The 25,052-nt window shown below is 38.2% G+C and overlaps 2 protein-coding genes across 13 annotated transcripts in view; one reads left to right on the top strand and one right to left on the bottom strand.

Annotated features, from left to right (window-relative positions):
• The window catches only part of LOC130706585 (cyclin-Y-like protein 1), an 86,572-nt gene that overhangs the window by 14,647 nt on the left and 46,873 nt on the right, over positions 1–25,052 (top strand). For 5 of the 12 annotated variants that reach the window (XM_057539192.1, XM_057539196.1, XM_057539193.1 and 2 more), the window contains 6 exons: positions 9,258–9,332; positions 11,219–11,253; positions 17,291–17,391; positions 20,942–20,977; positions 23,180–23,231; positions 24,204–24,323. The exons of 3 other annotated variants lie outside the window; for them this stretch is intronic. In XM_057539192.1, coding sequence (XP_057395175.1) covers positions 9,258–9,332; positions 11,219–11,253; positions 17,291–17,391; positions 20,942–20,977; positions 23,180–23,231; positions 24,204–24,323 — 419 coding nt within the window. Of the gene's footprint in view, positions 1–9,257; positions 9,333–11,218; positions 11,254–13,181; positions 13,461–17,290; positions 17,392–20,941; positions 20,978–23,179; positions 23,232–24,203; positions 24,324–25,052 lie in introns of those variants that run through there. 4 more of the 12 variants (XM_057539195.1, XM_057539198.1, XM_057539197.1 and 1 more) reach the window with 4 other exon arrangements.
• LOC130706586 (10 kDa heat shock protein, mitochondrial-like) lies at positions 14,157–14,824 on the bottom strand. Its single transcript, XM_057539211.1, has one exon. It carries the CDS (start codon positions 14,499–14,501, stop codon positions 14,193–14,195), a length of 309 nt encoding a protein of 102 aa, XP_057395194.1. The 5' UTR covers positions 14,502–14,824; the 3' UTR covers positions 14,157–14,192.

Below are 25,052 nucleotides of genomic sequence, written 5' to 3'. Positions count from 1 at the left end.
CGGAGCTGGACTGCGAGTCTGAGGTCTACAAGGCGGCGGCCGGGAACGCGGTGGCAGTAGCTCCGGCGGCGGCTACCGTGGAACCCGCCGAGTTGGATTTCGCAGGTGGCGAAGGCCACCACCTGCAGCACATCAGCGACCAGGAGATGCCCGAAGGTAAGAAGCGGCTGGCGCGCCTCGCCCCTCGCGGGGTAGGCGCCGTCTGCTCTCGGGCTTACCTCTGGCCTCCGCCGCCCCCAGGGTCCCCCGGGAGGGAGACGCCGCCTAGGGCTCCTTCTTGCCCGGAGTTGGCTCTCCCAGGGCTGGGCACCGGGGACGAAGGCTGGCTCTGCTTGGCGTCCCCACCCCTTATTCTTTACCAGTCGCGTCCGGCCAGTCTCCTTCCCTCTTCCCTACCCAAATGCCCAATTCTTTCCCCCGTTCCCATTTCCCAGCCCGGCCTGAGACCCTCCAATCCGCGGCCCTTCCTGTTCGTGGTTCTATTTAACATCTCGTGGGACTTAGCAGAGACTTTCTGGTGTATTCTCTCTTTTCTTAATGAAAACTTAAATACTCTAACTTCGGCGTACCCATCCCGTCTCCCTATCCAGATGGTACCTAAGCGAAGGAACTAGGTAAGGGCCTGATGATAGACTTCTGTTCTTTAAGGTAGTTGATACTCGAGACAGTTAAGACAAACATTAGAGGATTTGTCATTTAAATTCAAAATAGAGATGGACAGAGTCAGTGTGGTGTTCTTAACTAAAATTCTTTGGACTTTAATGTTTTCAGTCGCCCTGATAGAAGCTACTTTATCCCTTCTAACTATAATTTGAACACGATAGGAAAGAAAATGGTGGGAGAGGGGCTTAAAATAACTGTGAACGGTGTGAAACATTACTGCCACGGCTGCAGAGAATAGTTGTTGGGTTTTTTTTCTTTACCAAAGGAGACCCCATGGAGTTCTGATTACTTTTAAATTCCCACTTTGACACAAGTATGTCTTCAGCTGCACAGCCTTAACCGACTTCTTTTGCACGTTGCCTGTTGTAAGGGAGGGGTGAGGTGGTTCCTGAGACTGCTGGACAGAAGTTTCAAAGGAGAAATAACAAATTCAGATTGTCATTTGTAATATAAAGGTTTGGGAGTTAACATACCACATCCATCCTGCAGAAAAATGTCTCCATGGCTCCCTCCTCCGCCCCCCCCCCCACCCAGTAGAATACTATTCAACTTTAAGAATGTTCAGGTAAAAGTTCTGAAGACTAAGTGGCTGGGGGTGGGTGTTGTCGGGGAGGAGAGGAGAGAGAGAAGAGAGGAAATGTTTGATTTTTGCCTCTAGAATTTTGGAAAGGGATGGCTCTAGGTTAAAAAAAAAAAATTTCTGGGTAGCATAGTGGCACTTTAATAAAGACTGTTCTTTGAAGTATAAAACATTGTATCATAAAGATGTTAAAGCCCCACTGGCCCATTTGTTTCATTGAAATGCTAGAGATTATTTCATTATTTCATAGACGAAATGTCTTACAGCTCTTCTATTTAAATTTTAGTTGGGTTTATTTAATTTCTTTAAAAGTTAGAATAATTAAGCCTGTGGATTCACCCTTATGATGGACGTGGCTTTGTAAGTGGAAAGTACTCCCTTTTCAGAATAGTTAGATATTGTGAAAGAATGAACACATTATGTGAATTAATTGTAGCTTTAAACACAAAGCATGTAAGTACTTGTGAAAACTGCTCTGCTTGTTGGTATAAGGTAAGCCTCTAAATGATTTTTAAAAACAGTTAGTAGTTGGCTAGTGTAGGATGAGAGACGAAAATTGGACCTTTATAGAATTCTTTTCAGATTTACAATGCATTTTCTTGTGTATTTCACTTGGCCCTTCCATCTACAAATAAGGCCCGTATATATTCTCCCTCTGTTGCCGATGAAGAAGCCAAGACTTGGAGATCTGAAATGACTGTGTAACACAGCTACTGAACAGAAGAGACAGACTTGGGAGGTGGTAGATATGCCAAATTCAGTTCTTGGGATGCTTAAGAAACTGTTTAGAGTGCACCTTATATTTTATAATTTATCCGTAAGTTAGGCCTATCTCAGCATACTCCAGTTTTGATTATTGCCATTCCAGTTTATTGTACACAACTCAGAAGCAACATTTACCTCTCCATTCTCTGTCTGTACATACATTGCAATGGATATGAATAAAAGTAGAAGTCATGAAATAGCCTAAATTTATCAGTCAGGTAAACACGTTGATATAATTTAAAGAGTTTGTTCTGGTGAAATCCAATTGAAGCCGAGAATGCCCTGGACAGAGGGACATTAGGGGAAGCTGGTAAGCGGGCAGGTAAGGTACTAAGCATTTAGCATACGACTATGTATGATAAGGAAGGAGTGCTAAATCAGGAACTGGAAAAATAGAGTTCATGAGTACAGAATTTACTTTTTTATGTTTAACATGATTGTTAAAATTTCATTTCAATTTGTCTTTTTTGGGGGGGCATTCAATAAAGTGATAAGAGAAACCTCAATTTCAGCATTTGCCTATTAATTAAGTTTCCATAGAAACAAGGTCAGAACACCAAATATAAAGTACAGGCACACTGGAAGTTTGCTCTTAATGTCTTTATTTCAGACAATTTTGTATCAGTTTCCCTGGAAACTGAGAAATACCTACTCAGATATAAAACATTTTGGCTTTTCTACAGTGAAGAATTATTTGGTTACTTAGAGAAAATCGTACATAAATGATGCTCTGTCTTGTTCTTCAGAAACATTGGAGAAGAACATGATTTCTTCAAGCCATCTCAAAAAAGTAACTCCTAAGAACGTAGTATAGATTTCAGATAGACTCAAAAGAATTTTTTACTACTTTGTCTTTAACAGTATATCTAATATAACTGATGGTAGTGTCATAATAGAAAATAAGATGCTACGGTCCTATTATCTGATTTTATTTTTATTCATCAACTTTTCATACAGCCTTTATGTTCTGACCTTAGGAGCTTTGCTAATTTTCTGGTGAAAGGTGCTCTCTCAAGTGACCCCTACCTCCCATCCCCCTGAGGAGTGGGTAGGGAAGGAATTGGCAATATGATGTGGAAAAACCTCTGAGCAACAGATCTTTCCTTTTTTTGGTGACAGTATTAATAAACGTTTGACGTAAAAGATTTAGAAAACACAGAAAAGTCCTTCACTCACACTCAGAATATCCAGAATTTTTATTAATATTTTGGTGTTGATTCTTCCTGAACCTTTTGTATGCATATAAACATAGCATTGTGTTTATTTTACAAAGATGGGATTGTTCTTTATGTGCCACTTTGTAACTTTTTGTTATAAACAAAAGTAACGACATGAAGCTCCTGGAACTGTGCTGACACCTAGAGAGTGCTCCAGGGTGATGTATTTCCATGCAACTGCGCATAGCTCTACAGCCTGCCTTTTACCAACTGTTTACTGTGCCATCGAATGGTTGGCGCATAATTCATTTATCCAGCCTTTATGGTTGAGCATCTTTTATAATCCCATTATAATGCTTTATTCAGGGGACACAGATAAAAACGGATGCATTGTATTGATACTTCCCTATAGCATTCTGATTGTACACTTTGTCTTACGACTTAATTAAATTCATAGGGTGAGTCATTTTGTAGTAAAGGTATTTTAACATTAAATGTTCTTTTCCCAAATTAAAGTTACCATTGATTTTTCACTGAACATTAGATTTCCTCTTTTAGGTTTTCGTGGTTCTTGGTAACCTGTCTTGTGTTTTTGATTCTGAGTAACTAAACTACTACTCTAAGAGATCTGAAATTAACTCTGGTCTTAGGTGACAGACACATCAAAAGACAGCATTAGAAGAAATCTTAGATGATGTGGGAAAATTGGGAGAAACTTAACTGGTTTTGGGTACACTGAAACGTGATTATTAGGCACCATTCCAGAGGCAGGACAAACAGTGGTTAGACAAGACAAAACCCGTATCCTAACTCAGGTCCTTACTTTCTAGAGGTGCCTGGGGGCTGACGACACAAGAATAACATCAGGTAGTGAGAACACTAAGAAAGAAAATGAAGGTGTAATGGGCTGGGGAGGAGGACAGTTTTACAAGGGGTGGTTAAAGACAGCTTCTCTCCTTAAGCGACCCATGAGCAGTCCTAAGAGAGCCATGTGAGGCTGTGGGAGAAGAGGCTTCTGTGCAGTTCCTAAGAAGGGAATATGCTTGATGCGTGCCAAGGACAGAAAGATGGGTGGCTGCAGCTGAGTGAATGAATGCCAGGAGGAATATGGGGGATTAAGACCTTGTATGCCTAGTGGGCCTTGACAAAAAAATATGAATTTTAGTCTAATTGTAATGGGAAACCATTGAAGGATTATATTCAGGGGAATGATGTTAATTCTTAGAAAAAGGGAAGGGGGGTAGAGAGGGTGGAGGGAGATCAGACCAGCTACTGTGTGAGAATAGACTGTAAGGGTGGAAGGAAGCAGAGAGGGAGACCAGTTAGGAGGCTGGTGCGGTAGCTCAGGTGAGAGCCAGCAGTGGCTTGAACAAAAAAGCGATATTAGTAAGGGTCTAAAATAGGCTGTAGTATATAGATTGCTCTTGCATTTCATTTGATTCTCACCATGTTCTGAGTTAGGTAGTGTAGGAATTCTTCTCTTAGGTATAAATTGAGTTGTCCAAGGTTTTAAAAATGAGTATTGATAGAGAGTAGGACTGTAAATTCCAAATGCATGGCATATAGGAAGAGGATTTATTGTTGACATTATGTGAGCTTCTTTGGAATACTACCTTTTTTCTCACCCTTTGTTGTTGTTGTTGTTTTAGTGTATTAAAGTAATAAAACTTAAGAGTTAAAACAGTAACACTGCATAATGTGAAATGAAATGAAGGTAACTTGCAACCCAGAAAGGTTCTTAAAAGTCCAAGAAACTGAGTAAAGTACTCTTTAGAAATATATAAAGCCAGGTGTACTTACCTATGTGTCACCTCTCAGTCATGATCACTGTACCACTGATTGAGGATTAAAATAAGGCAAAACTGAGAACCAGGGTAGAGGCAGGTACAGAAGCAGTTGGAAACCAGAGCTGGGAAGTTGGGAAGCCAGGATTGTCAGAAGCTAGGGAAGCAGGGTCAAGGCGTGGGTGAGCCGGAGCCTGGCAGGTGCAGGAGCCTGCTGTGTCCCCTCTGGTGAGGCAGCCCAGCTCAGGGCTGGCTGGCAGGAACTCCCTGACTGCGGTGGCAAGTGTGGACTCAAAGAGATGAAGTCATCAGTTTACATGGTAATTGTAAAGATTGTAATGTTTGTATTATGAGCCATAAAACTACTACACTGTCCAGTGTAGGGATGCTCGGGCAGGTCAGTAAGTGCAGTGGTTACCGTTAAGTAAACTGGTGCTCAGCAGCTGCCCAGAAACTGCTGACGTCGCCTGTTTCTTTGGAAGATATTGGAACCAATATGTTGATATTAATCGCTTTCTGAAATATGCTGCTTCTGTCAGATGCTTTCTTGGTCACTTCCCTCTCCCTCTAATATTTTAACAAGGAAAAATCATTTATCGACAGTTTGATAGCATAGTTTTAACACTTTTAGCCTTCAGTAATGCATTTCATTTGTTCTAAGTTGCCTATATTTTCACACTTTTAACAACTGCAATTGAGATGGATCTTAACAACTGGTAGAATCTTAGATTGGAGGAAAAACAGTATTCAGTGTCGGTGGTGTTTTACAGGTTTCCTCTGAGGAATGTTTACATTAAGACCGAGTTTAATTTTTTTTTAATCATACTTTTTCTACATCGACCTATCATGCTGTCAAATAAGTTGCAATTTAAATTGATAATACAAAAATGATGGGTCTTAAAATACAGTTTTAATCATAACCCCTAATCATGAGCTCAAGAATATTTCTCCTGGGTAAAACATTCTTAGAGGTTTCTAAAGAAATAACTTTCGGAAGAATCCATGTAATTTCCTGAATGCACAGTAATTTCCTGAAGTCTCTAAATTACTGTGTGTGCATGTGGTGGGGAGAGGGATGAGAGGGATGGTGGGTGGTAAAGCTTTGCTTAATAGTTGGCAGTCTTACCTTTGTGATAGTGAAGAGTGTGGTAGGTTTTATCATAGTCTCCTTGGGCTCTTGGGAAGATAGTTAATGGGAAGTGCAGAAATATTGTGTGTATGTATGAGTTTACTGTCTAATGGCTCACATGTCCATTCTATAAAATAGCGATGTGGTATTTTTCATTAGCAAAAAGTGCAAGTTATATCGAAAATTGTTAGTTATATAGGCTATAAACAAAAGATTAATATTTTCTGAAAACCTCATGCAAACTGACAGCAGTAGGGCCCTGGTGTTTACCGTACATTGAAATGATAGGCCAACTCACCAAAGTGGAAAAACACTGATAACTGTGGGAAAATGGTCAAACTGTGTAATCACAAGAAATACAAATTAGATCTACAGTGAGGTTCCTCATTCATATCAGTAGGAATTTTTTTTTTTTTTTCAAGTATCCAAAGCAAGGGTAGGAACTCAAAATGTCATGATTGGTAGCATTATACCCTAATGTGCCCCCCACCTTCTTTAGGAAGCAATTTAGCATTGTACATGGAGCCGTGAAAGTGATCTAACCTTTTGGCTTAGTCATTCCACTTCCGAAGATCTTTGCTAAGGAGATAAAACCATTATTTTAAAAAACTATGTACATGAAGATTTTCCTCATAATATTTTAAGAATAGAACTTTGTAAGCACCAATCCCCAGCAATAGGGGATTGGCTAAGTCCAGTATAGGAATAACACTTGATGGGCCAGTGTGTATTCATTAAACAATAAATATGCAACAGTGGGGTGGAGAGCGCTTGTTAGTAACAAGAAGACATAAATTGTACACTAATTAGAGCTTTTTTTTAACGTATAAGAAAAGCAACTAAAAGTAACAGTTGTGAATCATTGTGTGTTAATGATTGTGAATGGTTGTGTTTAATTTTTAAACAGAGCATCGTTTTGTCTCATGCAGATTTTTGTTCATGATATTTGTTAAAGGAATGAGCAAGTGACTTTTACCTTTCCCCACCTTTAGTGTGATCATCAGTACTGCTGATTAACCAGGTCTCCTTCAGTTGCAAGTTAAAAGAAAATCACAGAGTTAAGCACTACTTGACCCAGGAGTTAAATGATCTCCTCAGTTCTGCTCTCCTCTGTTGATGTCTCCTGAAAAGCCTTTCCCCTCATGATAGCAAGGGGAGTGTCCAGCAGCTCAAGACTAGCTAAGGATCCTAGAGTACAGTTCTGCCTTTCTCTTTTCTTGGGAAGTCCCAGGACAGCTGTGATTGATTGGCCGGTCCTGGGTCCTGTGCCTACCTTTGAACCCCCTAGGATAGAGTAGGGAGAGTGTCAGCTTTTTTCTGGTCACTTGGGCTAAGTGTACTTTTTTTTTTTTGCATGTTGTCATTTCTTTTATCCCAGCCTTCTTGATTTTTGTATTTAGATCTGTAGTAGCACATCTTGGTTTGGCGGGTGTGTGTGTGTGTGTGTGTGTGTGTGTGTTAAAGCTTGCTTCTCTTTGATTCTGGCACTTAATTTTCCTGGACTTCCATTGAAAATTGTTAAGTTTTACCATGCCATAGACACTGATAAATAATACAGCGACTTTGCAAACATTTCTGCTTATTTTTTAGATTCAAATGTAGTCTATTTACTTTCTTTTTGGTATAGGTAAGTAGTCATGAATTCTTTCGGAAGCTATAGGTTAGAGGCAGCTGTGAAAGTCTCTGCCTGCCATTTTGTGTACAGCTGAAATAATTTATTTTCCCACTGTCTTAATTTTTCAAATATGTAGGAGAAAAAAACTTTAAAATAATTATATGGGTCTTTTACATAAAAATGTTGAATAGAATATTTTCTCCAAAAGCAGCTTGATAAACTTCAAATTCAGTGAAGGAATTTTCATGAAGAACAAAGCAGTTGGTTTAGCTATGTGAATTACTAGTGCTGGCAATGACATTAAAATGGATGGCTCAGATTCCTGTTAAAACGGGAAGTCCAAAATTACTGTTCGTGCAAAATTCTTTCTGGGTGGGAAAAGGGGATTCTAGGTAGATACATTTGTGGAATGCTGGGTTAGACAGAATTCACTACTAGACTAATTAGTTTTTAATATATCAATGTGTGTATTCTTTGGATTCTCTAAGAGGCAGGGATATATTTGTATTTCACTTTGACCATCAAACCCATCTTTCAAAAACAGATCAGTTATTATGTGGTTTGGGAAATAATTGCCTTAACCATTACTCTTTATCTGAATCTTGGTCCAGTTTCTTAAACGATTGGTTAAATGGTTTGAGATGGACTTTGCTGAGGAAGTGTCATAGGGCTTTTATGTTTGGTTGTTTGTTTTAAACAACAACCTTACTATCCTGTGTGGTAGCTTGTGCTTGTTTTGTATTTCTGCCTAAATAGAAGACGCTATCCCACCTTGGTGCAAGGTGGGCTACAGGCAGACCCACCTTTTCGTGTAGGTATGGCCAAAATTTTTTTCTAGTAGCCCTATGATCTGCTCCAGAAAGTACTCTTATTGAAGCCCCAAATTAATCACGCAGCGTGGAATGAAGAAGTGAGGTTAGCTTTGGAAATAGAGGGCAAAGTTAAAAATCACTATCATGGAAGTGTTGCTATAGATTAGAACATTGAACTTTTATGTAGTCCTCTTAAATCTGCCATGATGAATAGCCCCCAGATAAACCACAGCCAATTAGATGAGTTCATTTGTTGAATGGAGTTAGAATTAGCCATTTGATTGTCTGAAGAACATTTGCCAAAAGCAACTCACTTCGTTTTGGCATATTTGATATATTGAGCTGGTATCTGACAGTAGTTGGCCACAGCATAACTTGCTTCTTGAGACTGTTCCTGGAATGTGCTAGTAATATCAGCTTTAAAAGAGGGTGACTGAATTTTTAATTGATAAATAGGAGGGGAGTCACATATATGATTCATCTAAAAATGGCATAGATTATTTAGGTGCAAGTTAAAGAAGTCTAAGACATAGCCATGGTTTTATTCCACATGTATGGAGAGATTCTACAATTTTGCTGTTTCCCAATAGGATTTTTATATTGTGCCTTTACTAAAATTGCCTTTTTGTCATTACTAAAAGCTCTTCTCAAGACTATTAAAAGTGGTTTCAATCAATGTGTAGCTATCTTTAAAATCATGTATTTTTCTACTCAACTAAATCACCACACCTTTTTCTCTTCTTCCTATACAGACTTAGCTTTGGAACCAAACCCTTCTGACCACCCAAGGCCAAGCACAGTTTTTCGGAGCAAATCTCAAACAGAGGGTAAGGCAATGCTTTTTTTTCCCTGAGAAAAAGAGTGAAAACTGTTTTTGTTTTGTGTATTATAGGAGGTATTTAGAAAAACTCTTACAGTGGTTTAAATGTTTCACTTTTTTTATGTATTCACTTGTCTTATTTTAATATGTTGATGATACAGTTTCCTTTAGTTGTCAGTGTTTTAGGGAGGAGAACACTTAGACTACCTGTTTATACATTTTGCCACCTCTTTATCAACATAGTCAACTGGCCACATGATTTAGATGTGGTCTATTTCTCCATGCTACTTTGTCCTTTTCCCCTTGCTCCGAAGAGCACATATGTTAAAGACAAATGATAGGGTTTAGGTCACAGTTAGGTTTTCATTTGATCAAATCAGAAAAATCAGTTGTTATATATGGGAATTGAGCCTTGTGATTTTGGCCCTGTTTTACACAGTGTTCAACCAGACGAGCCTATCTCACATCCAGATTTATGCTACTCAGAACTTTTAAGCTATTCAAAACGTTCTCATCCTAATGTAGTGCTGTGCCAGGGTAATAAGAGCAACATGCCATATGGGGTTTTCCAGAAGATTATCCTCAGCATGTGAAACTCATATAAATTTCCTGTGTCCTCCTTGTTTTAAGATGAGAATCAGAACCGTAGAATTTTTTGCACTCCTGCTTGCCTGCTTGTCTTCCTTAATGTTATGTTAAATCCTAGTTTATTTGCTAAAAAGCCATACGTGACCAAGTTTTTGAGTTGATTACGAGAGCAGGAATACAAGAAGTGAACATTCCATCATATTTAAAGTGAAGCAGCACAATAAAAAACGGAGGTTTGGTTTTTTGTTGTTGTTGTTTTGCTTTTTGTTTTTTTCCGTTAGATCACTGGTTTTTATAAAAGGATATAACTCAGGAACAGCCAGATGGAAGAGATGCATAGGGCCAGGCATGGGGACAGGGCACAGAGCTTTGATGCCCTCTGCAAGGGTACTACGTGTTCACCAACCTGGAAGCTCCTGGGGTTTCTAACTTGCATTTTTCTAGTGTGTGTACTTGAGCCACTCATTTCTGGTTAGGATTGCTCTATTTCTCAGTTTCTTCCAGAGCCATGAGCTGCTCACATGTAGAGGGGCTCTGGAGACAGGAAAAGAAAAGCTGTCCCATGCTTGTCTCTCTCTTCAGCCTTAAGGAATCCGTGCCTGTGATGCCTGTCTGGAGTTAAAGGAGGCAATGTGAGCAAGAGTGTGGCCTAAGACCCTCTTCAGGCTTTTATTCTTCTGGCCTTTGTTGGAGCAAAACAGTTTTGTGTGCTGTAGATATGTTCATTTAGGTCAGCACACTCATTTTAAAATTTACGTTTAACATAGGTTACTTTCCAGTTGTGTATTTTTTCAGTAAGGTATTTGAGTAGGTTACCATTAAGTGGTTCAGGATGCTTCCAGAGCTACTGGTGCGTTCGGAGATGAGTGCCTGGCCAGAAACTGGTTCTTAGAGTTGTCATCTGTAGGTTGTGGTAATTAAAGTAAGCTGTGTGTAAATGAAGAATTAGAAAATACTCCTGGCTAGTAGTTCAGCTATGCAGCAGGTAAATTTTTTTATTAGCTAAGTTTCTCACCTGGCCTAATTTGCTTTGTCCTTTTCTTTTGTAAATGGGGAGTCTTTCATTTGTACCTAATACAGAATATCTATTAGGTCAAAAAAGTGAAACTAAGTTTTTAGATTTTATTTATAGGACTCATCTTGCTGGGTGATTTAAATTATATATTTTGTTGGAAATTATTTTAAAAAATAGAATGGAATTTTATCTCATTGTGTTATTGGTAATCCATCAAATAATTAGTGACTACTTTTATTTTTCTATGGCATTTGTATCAGAATTCATCAGTTAATTTTTTTTATTCTTAGTGCGGGAAAAGAGGACGAGCAGCCCTTTAAACCATGTAAGTAAACAGTTGAAAAGTTAAGAAATTAATAGTTTGAATTAAAAATATGTCTGCCATGATTCCTAAAAATATGATGGATCCAATACTGTTAGCATGGACCTCTTTTTGGTAGATTTTCTAAATCTCTCTTTTCCTAATTATCAAATGTATTCAGGAAAGTCTTTGACTTAGTAGTGCCCATTTTTTAAGGGTTCTGACATTTAAGTTAAATTTCACTAATATGGTTGTAGTATAAAGATCTGCCTTCAATTCTTTTGCCTTATTTTTTTGATCTTATTTTTTAACCAAAGGAATAAAAGTATAACAGGTAAGTTAATTTTTAGCACTGTCCATTGACTTCTTGTCATAGCAGGTGAAAGCTTAGCTTCTTCGGTCCACCGTGACGTTATTTCCCTCCCTGTGTTCCCTCAACGTGTATCAGTTTTTATGAAATCAGAATCAATGTTTACATTACTACGACTCTGCAAATATTGTGCACTGCTGAGCCATATAGTTCTCTGACTGTGCCTCCTCCTTGTACGCCCTTCATTCTTCTTCTTCAATATTAATGAAATTGGAGCCCTTCTGCACTTCTCTAGGATAACCCAACCCCCCTTTTCCTAGCCAACGTGATCTCACACAGCCACATGCAGTAAGCAGCTCCCTGCCCGGTCTCCCTGCTTTCACATTCTTCATTTTTTCTGTGGAATTAATTTCCTGACTATATTCACTTGCCTGTTTTCTAACAGCTATTTTTTTCCCCAAATGTTTTAACATTTGTCACATGCCTATCAAAAATATTTTCCGTCTACTAAGCCACATCTGTTCCATTTTTTTCTTGGAGACACTTTTCCCCAATCTTTTGTCTTCCTACTCCCATATAGACTGGTGTTCCCCTAGGCCTGCTCTATGCCTCTTTTCCTGGGATATCAGTGTGAAGTCATCTGGGATCTCACATAACTCTGCTCTCTTATGTTGGATCCCCTATGTCCTAGATTCTGTTTCCCTCTTGTCTTGTTATACTTCCTTGTTTTACTGGAGCACATTTTCGTGGGAAAAGGGCACATGGGCAGAAAGTTTATAGAGATCTAGCCTCTCTGAAACTCCTTCTATTTGATAAAGTATAGAATTCTCAGTTGAAACTAATTTTTGCAGTTCTAAAGACACTTCCCTCTCATCTTCTCATTTACACTGTTGCTCTTAAACCTGTTGACATTGTATGGTACATTGTACATTACCGATTGTAGTCATTTCCCCCCATCCCTTCCTTCTCGGGAACCTTTTAGTACCTTCCCTCTCCCTGGGATTTTGAAATTTCATAATTTGGTTTGGTATAGACCTTTTTTGTGTGTTTCTTTGACATTCTGTTTTTTTCTTCCAGGTTCCTAGTATTCGGATGTTGGAAGTCTTAGACTTACCAGATCGCTAACTTTTTTCCCCTCCTGCTTTGCATTTTGTCTTTTTGTCCTGCTTCCTGGAGATTTCCTTGACTGTGCTCTAATCCTTCTATTGAATATATTGTTTTGTCTACCTTATTTTCAATTCATAGAGTTCTCTTATATCCTGTCATTCTTTTTTTCACTGGTGCAATTTCAAGTTTTCATTTGCTCCTGAGTTTTTATCACTCCCATCAATTCCTTCTTCCTGTTTTGTTTTGTGTTTTTTTAAAGCATCCTTATATTTTATTTTATTTATTTATTTTTTGGCTGCATTGGGTCTTGGTTTCTGCACGTGGGCTTTCTCTGGTTGCGGTGAGCTGGGCCTACTCTTTGTTGGGTGCGTGGGCTTCTCATTGCAGTGGCTTCTCTTGTTGCGGAGCACAGGCTCTAGGGCGTGTGGGCTTCAGTAGTTGTGGCGCATGGGCTCTAGAGCGCAGGCTCAGTAGTTGTGGCGCATGGGCTCAGTTGCTCTGTGGTATGTGGGATCTTTCTGGGCCAGGGCTCGAACCCATGTCCCCTGCATTGGCAGGCGGATTCTTAACCACTGCGCCACCAGGGAAGTCCCATTCCTTCTTCCTGTTTTGATCTCTTACTTGTTGGGGGCTTCCCTCAAACGTGTGATGGTCCTTGGCTGTCTGTTAAGATCTAATTGGAAGCATCACTTGGACAACTCGTTAACTGATGGGCCTCACTGCAAGGATTTGGGGACCACGCCTCTGAACCCTGAGCCTGCCTTGGGTTCTGTAAGACGAACTGGTTTTCTTGTTCCTGTCCTAGTCACTCTCCGTAGGTACCAAGGTTGTGCTTCCTCCTTTCTGCCATGTCAGTTACCACTCCTTTATCTAGTCTTTTCACCTTTCAAACATTAAAAATCATCTGCTGTTTATCCTGTCTTATGTATAGCTTTTTTAAAAAATGCCTTTAATTCTACTGAGATGATATCTGAAAGAAGGGGAAGAGGAAATAGATTTGTGGTCAGTCTACTCAAACTTAGATTTATTCTTTGAATATAGGTTCTGAGTTTGAGGTTTAATTCAATATAATTAACGATATTAATTCAGACAATATTTTTGATTATACCTATAATTAGAATATTATACTTTTCTACTAAGGCCTGGAGTATGAATTCTATTCAAACCACTCACCCTACCATATTGTCCATTAATGTGCAACATAGATGGAGTATTACAGACTTTTCAGTTAAAGTCATTGATTCTTAATAAACGTATCCAAAACTTGTGAAAAGGGGGAAGAAAAAAGTGAACTTCAGCTTTATTCTCTTTTTTTTTTTTTTTTTTTCATTTATATACTTTTATTTGGGAATGTTTAAATCAATACAGAGAAAACTAAATTTCAGAGACACTGAATATCATTAGTTTGGATATCATTACTTTATTATAAAAAAAACACGGAAATTATTTACAGGATGAAAGATTTCAGAACTTCAGTGGCAGCTTCACATGATGCCATTGGGGGAACGGGCAGCTTCACGTGATGCCATTTCAATAGTGACTTATTTTAGTCGACATATTTTCCAAGAATGTCACCATCTCTAAATAGGAAATAATCCTTGTCATCTAGAACTACTTTGGTGCCTCCGTATTCTGGGAGAAGAACTTTATCTCCAACTTTCACACTAACTGGTTGAATCTCTCCAGCCTTTCCTTTAGAGCCTGATCCAACAGCTACTACCATTGCTTGCAATACTTTTCCTTGCGATTTTTCTGGAAGCATAATGCCTCCTTTGGTTACAACTTCGGGTGCACTTCTTTCAACTAATACTCGGTCAAAGAGGGGAAGAAACTTTCTAAATGCCTGTCCTGCCATGACTCGGGTTGCCGCGCTTCGTACTCTCGCTCTCTCCAGCTTTATTCTTTTAATGGGTTAAAATCAGAGGCAGTAGGCACAGTGGGAAGAGTCATTGGGTGGGGGCAGGATTTCAACAGGTACTTGACCTTTAATGATAAGCTTTGAGGGTTGTTACTTACTAGCCTCCTAGGTATGATTATTTTCTAGTCTTCACCATTAAACCTGAAGTCTACTAAGCAACCTTTCCCCTTATAAAGATTGTAAAAGTCCATGTATTTTGTCCTTAGTGCTGAATGAAGATAAATACTCTTCTTCAGTGACCAATTGAAATAATACCTATGAACATTAAACTGTCAGTAGTGTTTTTTTTTTTTTGTATTTGCATTTTATACCCTTATGTGTGTCAGTGCAGTTTATTGAGGTTGTGAGCCAGCAATGGTAAGGCTTTAATCATAAAGGACAGTTATCTTAAATTTTCAAGCAAGATGAGAGGAAAGTAATCTGCTGGCAGCTAACATAGCTAGGCTTTGCTCAGAGGCTTCAATTCTGCCATCCTTTAGTGAACACTAGATGCTGGAAAGTTGGAATAGTTTCAGGAGTAGGCCTGTGGAAGTGTTTCTCTTGTAGGATCGAGCCAGTAGACTGTAAGTTGCTGATACATTAAATGAGCCCCCATAGGACTATAGACCACATCTAATTAAAAATTTTAAATGTTTTAGCAGTAATATTTCCAAAGACAAATCAATATACATTCATAATAGAAAAAAAAGTTTTTAATAGAGGAAAACAGGATAAATAGCACCCAAAGCTCTACCAACTAGTCTATATTTTGGTACATTTCCTTACTATTTTTATTCCCCTCATATATATAGATTTTTGGTCAGAATTGACTTTTATTACGTGTAGTGTATGTCATATTATACCCTAATAGTAGTGACCTTAAAAGATAACCTGCTTCGTTTAGAATCAAAGTATTTGAATGAGTGAATTTTCATTTTTCATGCTGTATCTGTTTTTTGAGATTCTAAAATTACACATTAACCAAATAGCTTAAGGACCATATCCGAGTTTTAGTTTAAAACATTTCTAGCTTGAAGGAGAACTTAGTCTTCCAAATAGTGATACTTTTCAAATATGTTACATCTAGAACTTTTTGTTAATAAGGAATAAGTGGCTTTGCATAAAGCATCTGAAACAAGCAAAATGGTGTTTTATATATGCCCTTTGGATATTTCTGATGATTGGATACTGGCAATTTTTATTTAAATGCTCTGTATTTTAAAAAGCATCAACTAGATTTTCTCCCTGCCTCACCTTTCATGTATTTGTGGAGGACATTGATGGGAGAGTGTGACAGCATGGTGAAAACTATTTTATATTAATGGGAGGAAGGAAGGCTCATCTGAATTAGTAAACAAACAAAAACCAAAAACAAAACCCAGCTTTAAAATTGTTTGTATTCTGTGGTATTAAAGAATGCTACTCTTCCTTCCAGTGGCTTTCAGTGATTGGGATTTGGTTATTGGCCTTACTTTAAGGAAGAGAGTTGTCCTAACATAGTTTAGGCCATGTTAGTATTTGACTATTGCCGTGTTCATGGGCTCTTCACAAATAAATGGATACTTCTAAAGTGTTTTAAAGATAGTTCATTCTCTAGAGGGTCTCAAAAAGTTCTTTGTCACCTATCCAACACCACTGTAGATAAATTCTCACGAATTTGTATCTTTAGTAAGATTTACCTCCAGTTGTAACTGATCTTAAATAATTTCTCAAACACTTGTTGAATCCTAATTTGTCCCAGATTCTGTGCTCAGTAGCTGGAGGTAGGAGAAGAATCTTCCTAACCTGGAGAAGCTTGTTTACTTAAGAGGGTGGTACTATGCAAGCAGCTGAGACCATGGAACAGTTGGTAAATTAGACGTGTGAGTGTGCAGAAAGTGAGAAGTGTTGTGGTGTGCCTGCTGGCAGAGGGATCCTAGAGGAAGATGGGGTCAAGCTTGCTGGGACAGGAGGAAGAAAAAGGCACTGCAGGCAGAGAGCAGCATGGGTGAGGCAGGAGTGTCAAATAACACGTAGAACCGAATTAGTACAAGTTTGCAATGAATGGAAAGTATTCTCTGAGGTTCTCACTTGAGTAATGTCATGGCAGTCTTACTTAAACATGAAGTGAGAAGTTAAATTCTCAGAGTTGTTTTATCCGTTTTTCTTTGGATGCGAGAGAATCTTTAAGCAGTACCTTTTTGTCCTCCAGATAAGGAAGTTGAGGCCCAGAGAGACTTATGGCCCCCAGCTTTTTAGTGATAGAGCAGCCCTGGCATGCCCAGCCTCTGATTCGAAAACGTTTGTTTCGTCACACTGTCTCCTGAACTAATACATTTATTATTGGTGTTCATTTACTGCAGTGAAATGCTCCTACATCGGTATTCCATAAAGCATTACGTTTTATTGTAGTAAATGAATAGAAATAGGAAATCTCAGCTGCATTTCATTGCTTAAGGAAAAAACCCTGAAATCTTATTCTAAACTTTTTACATTATTATAAAGGTAATTTATAATAGGCGCTTGCCAGGTTTGATTATAGGTACTATATCAAGGCAGCATTTTATAACCCATTTCTCAAAGCTCGTCTGTGGAAGTCAGAGTATAGAGGTTTCCCATAGAGCTGCACATGATATCACACTCAGGCAGTTCATGGAGTGTAAGAAAAATCTTAATGCTTTATCGTTTGACATTTTAACCAAGGAAAAAAACACACTTTATAGGTTTAACTTACTGTGACGTTTTCTTCTATTTCCCTTCCCCTTCAGGTATCTCCAGGGCAGCTTACTAAAAAGTATAGCTCATGCTCAACAATATTTCTAGATGACAGCACAGTCAGCCAGCCTCATCTTAGAACCACAGTAAAACGGTGAGTACAAGTAGGTTGCCAAGGGCTGAGTGACAGACCCCCTTATCGCTGAAAGCATCCTAGCCATACATAATTTCATTCATTTGAATTGTCCTTTTCAGTGATCAGGTTAAAAAACTGGTGTCAACTATAGATTGATTTCAAGGACCTAAATATGAATTTTCAGTTTCCATTTTAATCTTAGAGCGCATGCTAGAAGGGAAAGCCAGTTAGCAAATAAGAAATCGCAGAAAAAGTATAAATCTTTATTTGACGCATTTCTGTTGTTAAGCCATTGTTGAACATAATGAGAAAGAGAGGTACTTTTTATTGGCTATTTCTAGAAAAAATTATTTCTTTAGGAGTTGTAGTCCTCAAACAATGTATACTACTTTGGAAGCTACTCTTAGAAGAAGGAACAGCTTGTCCCCTACTGGCACCAAAGCGAATCTGCATTTAAATTTAATTGGATTTTGTCAGATTTATCCCACTGTGCTTTTTTTTTTTTTCCTGCACTATTTCTGTATGAAATTTTCCTTCTCCTTCCTGTCCCCCAAAGAGGGGGAGAATATATCAAACCAGTCTTAAGAAATACACACTCAAGCTTAATTTCTTTGTAGATGAAATTTGTTCAACTGAGGTTTTAACTTAATAGACACATTTAATTTTTGTTTATATATATAAATATATCTCCAACACACTGTATCAATCACAGCAGAGAACAAGAAAAGAGGTGAGGTTTCAGAAACATGGCTGTGGTCAGGCTTATACTTAAGGAGACACGAACAGTGTCATGATGATGGAAACTATTCTTTAATTTCTGGGAGCACCTCATAGTCCACAATTGGAGATGCACTTTCAAAACACCCTAATGATGAACCTTTCAAGCTTATTTAAGAGAAAGAAACCAAACGGGATGCAGAGCTTCTTGCCTCCTCCCTCGCGGTTGTCCACGAAACATTAACATCTCCTTAGGATATGAATGTTGATTTTCCAGAACACAGTTTGGGAAATGCTATTTGAAAATATGAATGTCCCTATCCTTAATTTTATTTGTTGTCTTAATTTTATAAGCTAATTATATTTTTAATTGGTTTTTAATGTGCCAACTTTTTTTTTAGCTATTTAAATGATCAGTAACTTCTACTTTAATTAAAGACAGCAAGTTCACAGTCATAATAATGTAACTTTCCTCTCTTGCTTACAATAATAGTTGCAGTCAAATCATGTTTCAGCAAAAACTGAGCCCCATCTCTAAAGTCCTGAGTTTGGGCACTTACCACATCATCACTGAATGTTTTTATTCAGCCAAGACACTGAATCTGTGGGTACCAAAACCACTCTACTTTGGCTAGAGTCGCAGCTTCTTTTGAATTCAAAAGAGTCTGATGTCCAGTATATAATTCAAAAGTACTTTGAAGGTTAACCTTGCTCAGGGACTTCCCTGGTGGTGTAGTGGTTAAGAATCTGCCTGCCAACGCAGGGGACACAGGTTCGAGCCCTGGTCTGGGAAGATCCCACATGCCGCAGAGCAATTAAACCCGTGCGCCACAACTACTGAGCCTGTGCCGTAGAGCCCGCGAGCCACAGCTGCTGAGCCCGTGTGCCACAACTACTGAAGCCCACGCACCTAGAGCCCGTGCTGTGCAACAAGAGAAGCCACCACAGTGAGAAGGCCGCGCACCACGACAAAGAGCAGCCCCCGCTCTTGGCAACTAGAGAAAGCCCGCGCGCAGTAACAAAGACCCCATGCAGCCAAAAATAAGTAAAATTAAATAAAATTAAAAAAAAAAAAAAAAGATTAACCTTGCTCAGACAAGTAGGTTTCATCCTTTTTTTTCCCGACCTAGTCTAATTTTTGGAAGTACAGTAAATTTTAATTTGCTCTCATGAAGTTTTAAAAATGATCATTCATCACATTCATTATTGGTGAAATAAAGGTTTACTGAGAAAATTAATAGGGCCAATTGGCTTTTAGGAATGATTTTGAAAATGTTTATCATGGGGTTAGTTTTCAGTGGGGTAGTTGTTCTCAGTGGGGTAGGTGAGCCTTATTAGAATCACGTATGCAACGTTTCAAGATATATGTTTCTGGATGCACAAAGTCCACCCGCCTGCCCCCGCCTCCAAGACACAGTGTCTGTGTGTCTGTGTGTCTGTCTCTCTCTCACCCACGCACACACCTTTTGACAAGATGGGGAATGATGTGAAGCATGATTATATGGACAAAAGCATCCCGAGTGATTCTCCGATCTTAACCCTAACTCATTCATCCCTAAACTTTGCTGCACGCTGCAGTCATCTGGGGATCTTTAAAAACAGTCCTGATGCCCAAGTCATACCCAGTGCTGGTTAAATCAGAACATCTTGAAGCAGAAGCCAGGCAGTTTTTAAAGCTTCTCAGATGATCCCAGTGTGCAGCTGAGCTTGGGAGCCACTATTTGGTTAGAGGGCAGGAGAAAGAGAACTGCTTCTGATAATTAGTGGGACCTTAGGTAAGTCAGTTTTAAACCTTGGTTCCCTTATCTGTAAAATGGGTTGTTTAATTAAATGTCATCTACGGTTCAGTGGTCCTTTCCATCATAAAACTTCTAATGCTGTGATTTTAAAATCAATTTGAAGATGAAACTTTGAAGCACTATAGAAGTATCCATCTTTGATGCTAACGGTGTTACAGGCCTTTATACAAGTGCTAAGATTCTATAGACCTATTATAAAATTCAGATTTGCCTTCCCTCAATTATTTTGAGTTTCATTTTAGACACTGAGAACAAAGGGGAGCATATAACTTAACCAGAGAACCCCTTTGTTGCCTAATATACAACAGCTGTGAATAACTTAGGACTATAGTAACTTAAAAAAGACTACCTAAGGACTTGTATCTATCTGTTCGTTAATACTTTATTTAAAATAATTTGGAAATACCTGTCATTAATAGTATACTGTGTAGTATTATGCTGTATTATTAGCACTGCTTATTTCAGGATAGCTAGACCTAGCATCAGTTTTGTGGCTATAAAATTTTGCTATTAAATTTTCTAATAATTATGTAAAAGTGATTTTAAATCATTTTGGTATAGAGCACTTTTATTATTTACTTTTAGGGAAATAATGGAAAACGGATGGGTAGGTGGATAGCGAACTAAATCAACTGAAATGCAGGGGCTAACAAAAAAAACCACACACACACACACGCCCCCCACACACAAACTACTATATGGCTTAAATTTAAGCATGTGTATAGATAGATATAACTTGTACAGGACAGAAGGTTTTGTGGGTAGAAGGACAAATGACAGGGGAAATATGTAATAATTTATATATTATAATAATCAACCAAAACATGCCTTCTAACAGCATATCTAGCATTTTGGGTCTCCTAATTTTGCTAAAAGCTGAAGAACCTAAAACAAGGGGGAAAGCACCCATGTGGTACTGTTCTGAATTCGAGGATTTCGGGGCCACTGGGCCTCTGGAAGGTCTTCCCTCCTTGCTAACCCCTTTTTAAAACTGTCTTCAGGCCTGATATGATAAAAATCAGTTATTACAATGTATTTTTTTTCCTCCACAGTATGACCTTAGCAATATATTACCACATAAAGAACAGGTGAGCTCTTTTAAAACCTATCTTGTTATTCCAGCTAATTAATTTACAAGGTATCAAGTTTAGTGTTAGGTAATAACTATAGATGTTACTGGCATAAGCTTTTATTATTCGAGTGCTTTTATTACAATATAGAAGTGAATCATTTATTTTTATCTTAGGACCCTTAATTCTTAGGTTACTGAGCATCCCAAAGAGTATTTGTTTATATGGGTTATAGTGATAATTTACTGTATTAGAAATTGAAATTGAGAATTTAAAAACTTAAATCCATTGTATGTTAAAACAGGGTTTGCCTTAGCACTATTGAAATTTTGAGCTAGATAATGCTTTGTTGTGGGGTGTCGTCCTGTGTGTTATAGGATATATAGCAGCACCCTTGGCCTCTACTCACTAGATGCCAGTAGCACCTTCTTCCCTCCACATGACGACAACCAAAACTGTCTCCAGCCATGGCCAGAAGTCCCCTGGGGGACGAAATCACCCCTGATTGGGAACCCCAGTGTTTAACATAAGTCATTTCTTTTTTTTAATGAAAAATAACTATTTTCCACAACAAAAAGTAGAGAGAAAAGTATCTCCTTAATAGAAGACAGCTGATTCTCATATCTATTCTGTCTTCAGTCATTTGTTTTGAAGAAACAATATGAAGAAGATCCAGCCGCTTGCAGATATATAGTTGGAAAAAGATGTATTTTTAAAGCCTTCAGATAATTTGGTATATTCTTTGATGCTGTACCAAAAGTCTGCATGTGCTAGTTTCTTAAATTAGTTAAAATGGAATTCTAAATCATATCAATGAACTTGTAATAAATACTATGTTAAATTAATACCCATTGATCTGTCATGCATACTGAGTAGATCTTTTTACCTGTACCTGACTTTATAATATTATACATTGGTCATTTGGAAAGTATTGGTTCACATTTCTTTGGACAGTGTCAAAAACTCACTTTTGTTAGTATCACCACCAGTCTTACCAGAAAAGTCTTTTAAGTGTTGAGAAGTTGTCAAGTTCACAATAGAAGGTAGAAGTTTTCCAAAAATCCTGGTATTTTTAGCTTGATGGCTTGAATTTTATCATTGGCAACAAATAACTTTAGAGTTATTTTCCTTGAAGTGACAGGCTCACTTTGTTCATTTTTGAAAGAATGACTGTGTCAGTTGTACATTCAAATAACGATGGTGTTCGATGAAAACAGTGTTTCAAATCAAGATGGTGTTCTATGAAAAAAATGACTTACCGCCAAGTCACAAGTGCTTTTCCTTAACACAGCCATATTTCAGTATGTAAAAGTGCTTAATGCATACTTTCCACTTATTCAGAATATTAAAAAGAAGGACCAAGGTTTAAGAACACTATTAATTTTTACTCTTTTATCAAGGATGTTCTTAAAGCAGATTTTTAACTGCAAGTGGCAGTGAATAATTGAATGACTTCTAATTCAGTTTGGTACCACTGCCTTGATTCATGCTCAGAAACCAGCAGTTTTACCCACTTTTGCTTTTATACATCCATAGCAAATGTCACACAATGTGAAGGGCAGGTAGTGTCTTAGTATTCTTATAAAAGCAGTTTTGACCTCTTGGGCCTCCTGAAGGAGGGGATAGGGGAGAATCCCAGAGGCCTGCAGACCACATTTAGAGAACCGCTGTTCAAATGAGCGCAGTGTATTAGTGTGGTGAAATTTTAAATTAAAAAGCCTGGTTTCTTTTAAAATAAAAAGACAATTACATTTTTAACTCAAACTATTTAAAAGAGACAAGAAGAACTACACAATAAGAATATAAAGAACTAAAGAGAAAAAAACGGGAAAAAACCATGAATCTCATATTGACATTGATTGAAGTTAGAAGAATTTATTGCCCACCACCACTGCTTTATAAAATGTTCTTGCATATTCCAGTGTGAGGTTAGAGGAGTGAAAATATATTGGTTTACTAGCATTGCCTGTTAGGGAGGGTCAGTGCTTATAGAGGCAACTCTGGCTGGTTGTTGTAGAAAAGATTTCACGGAACTTGATGTGCTGAGTAAAAATAGGTCAGGAAACCTTTCTAAGGGTGGAATCCAGGAGAAGAATTTCTAAAACTGTTTGCTTTGTTGAAGGTTAAGCTTCCTCTACCCCTCTCTCTACTCCTAGCAGATATTTTACTAAGATAGTAACTCCTGAATTAATTTTTTAAATGCCCATTCTTATTTTATAGAGATGCAGATAGATCCTTGGATATTTTTGATGAGAGATTACATCCACTCACAGTAAGTGTCAGTTTTATTGAAGTGGTATTTTTCTCTTATACAGTTGTGTTTATTTCATGCTGATTTGCTTTTAAATTAAGTACTAGAAGAAAATTACTTCCTCCAGCTCGAAGTCAAATTCATCTTCCTTTAAGTCTTCTTCCCCACGCCATGTTGTGTCTAGTCATTTTCCCGAAGGCGTGTTGGTTAAGGGGTTGATGGATATGAACCGAGTTGCACTTTGTATGAATAGTGAGCAGGTAAGTAAACATACCCAAGTAACAGAAAATGTATCTTTTTAAAGGATGATTTTCCCTAGCATCAAACAATATAAATATTTGTAAATAAACCTAATATGATAAGGCCTGTAAGAAGAAAATTAGAAAACTGTTTAAATTTTAAACGAATTAAAATGACAAAGTTTTAAAATTCACTTCTTCGGGTGCTCTGTAGCCACACGTGGCTGGCGACTGCTGTACAGGACAGCACATTCTTAGAGCCTTATGGTTACAGGACACTGGGAATGTGTTTTCAAAGTTGATGACAGAAAAGTATGACATATGGTGATCAGCAAGACTTCTGAGCCTAAAAATATTGGGTTGGCCAAAAAGTTTGTTTGGTTAGTGAATATATTGTTCAATAAAATGCTTGGTGAAAATGAAAACTGTGTCTTTTATTTTTACTTAAAACCAAATGAACTTTTTGGCCAACCCAATAGTTTACATTTGGTTAGAATTCTGTGGGGAGGAACGTGGAAATACATAAATTTTCTGCGGTTGTGCCTGTATTTTTCTTTAATGAATGGTGGTGAGTACTGGATCACTGTGGTATTTTAGGATCCCATTGTTTATATTTAAAAGACTACAAGACATGTCACCCAACCAAAATTATTTTAAGGGGCACGTGGGCCCAAGTGTGAAGACTGCTATCTTAAGGGTACTTTTAAGTATTTTTCTTCCATGGATACATAAATTGCATTTTTTCTCCTTTCAGCGAGAAAAGATGCCAGAGGAATACTTCGAGCATGATCCTGAACACAAATTCATTTACAGATTTGTTCATACTCTTTGTAGTGCCGCACAGCTAACTGCTGAAAGTGCAGTAGTAACTTTGGTAAGATATTTTTTCTTTCATAAAGCATCTGTAGAAATTTCTGTCTTGTACACATGGTATGGTCCTGTTTTTCCCAAATGAAAGTAGGTTCCTGAAATGATCATTAGCACTTTATTAAGAGAAACCTATCAAAAGAAAGTAAAGTATACACATTTGAGCTTTAATAATCATTATGATTTAAAATGTTGCCATTGCTTTTCTCATCACAAAACAATTGCTATTAAAGGCAGCAGGAGAGATTTCTGGTTTCTCCTTCCACGCCTGAGGGGACACATGCACGCACAGTGCACACACGCACACACAGACGACGCATGTTGTGGTGGTAGGGCGGGGCAATAACTGAACGCTCTGGTCCACAGGCAGAAACAGGTTCCGGGTAGTTTGAAGCTGAGTCCCAGACTGTACTGCCTAGGCAGTTCTGATGTGTGTCCTGATTGAGAACTACTGCCCTCAGTTCTCTGTTCCTTGGATAATGGATAATGGTGTTAACCATCCCTGCTGTCCTCTTATTGCCTGCATGTGAAGTTGCCCAGGACTAGGGTGCCAGTAGGACTTCAGAAGGCTTTACTCTAGTTAACCTGCTAAGCTACAGCTGTGTAAGGACCTTTTTGTCATCCATTCCTAATTCCTATGGTAAGATTTTATCATTTGAATAATAAATCATATTCAAGTGAGAGGCAGTTGGGATTGTTTTACTTCTCCCTATAGCAGACCTGTAGGGGGGAAAGT

The sequence above is a fragment of the Balaenoptera acutorostrata genome (assembly GCF_949987535.1).
Source record: "Balaenoptera acutorostrata chromosome 3 unlocalized genomic scaffold, mBalAcu1.1 SUPER_3_unloc_1, whole genome shotgun sequence".
NCBI classification, from domain to species: Eukaryota; Metazoa; Chordata; class Mammalia; order Artiodactyla; family Balaenopteridae; genus Balaenoptera; species Balaenoptera acutorostrata.
This window is presented reverse-complemented; position numbering and strand designations above follow the sequence as displayed.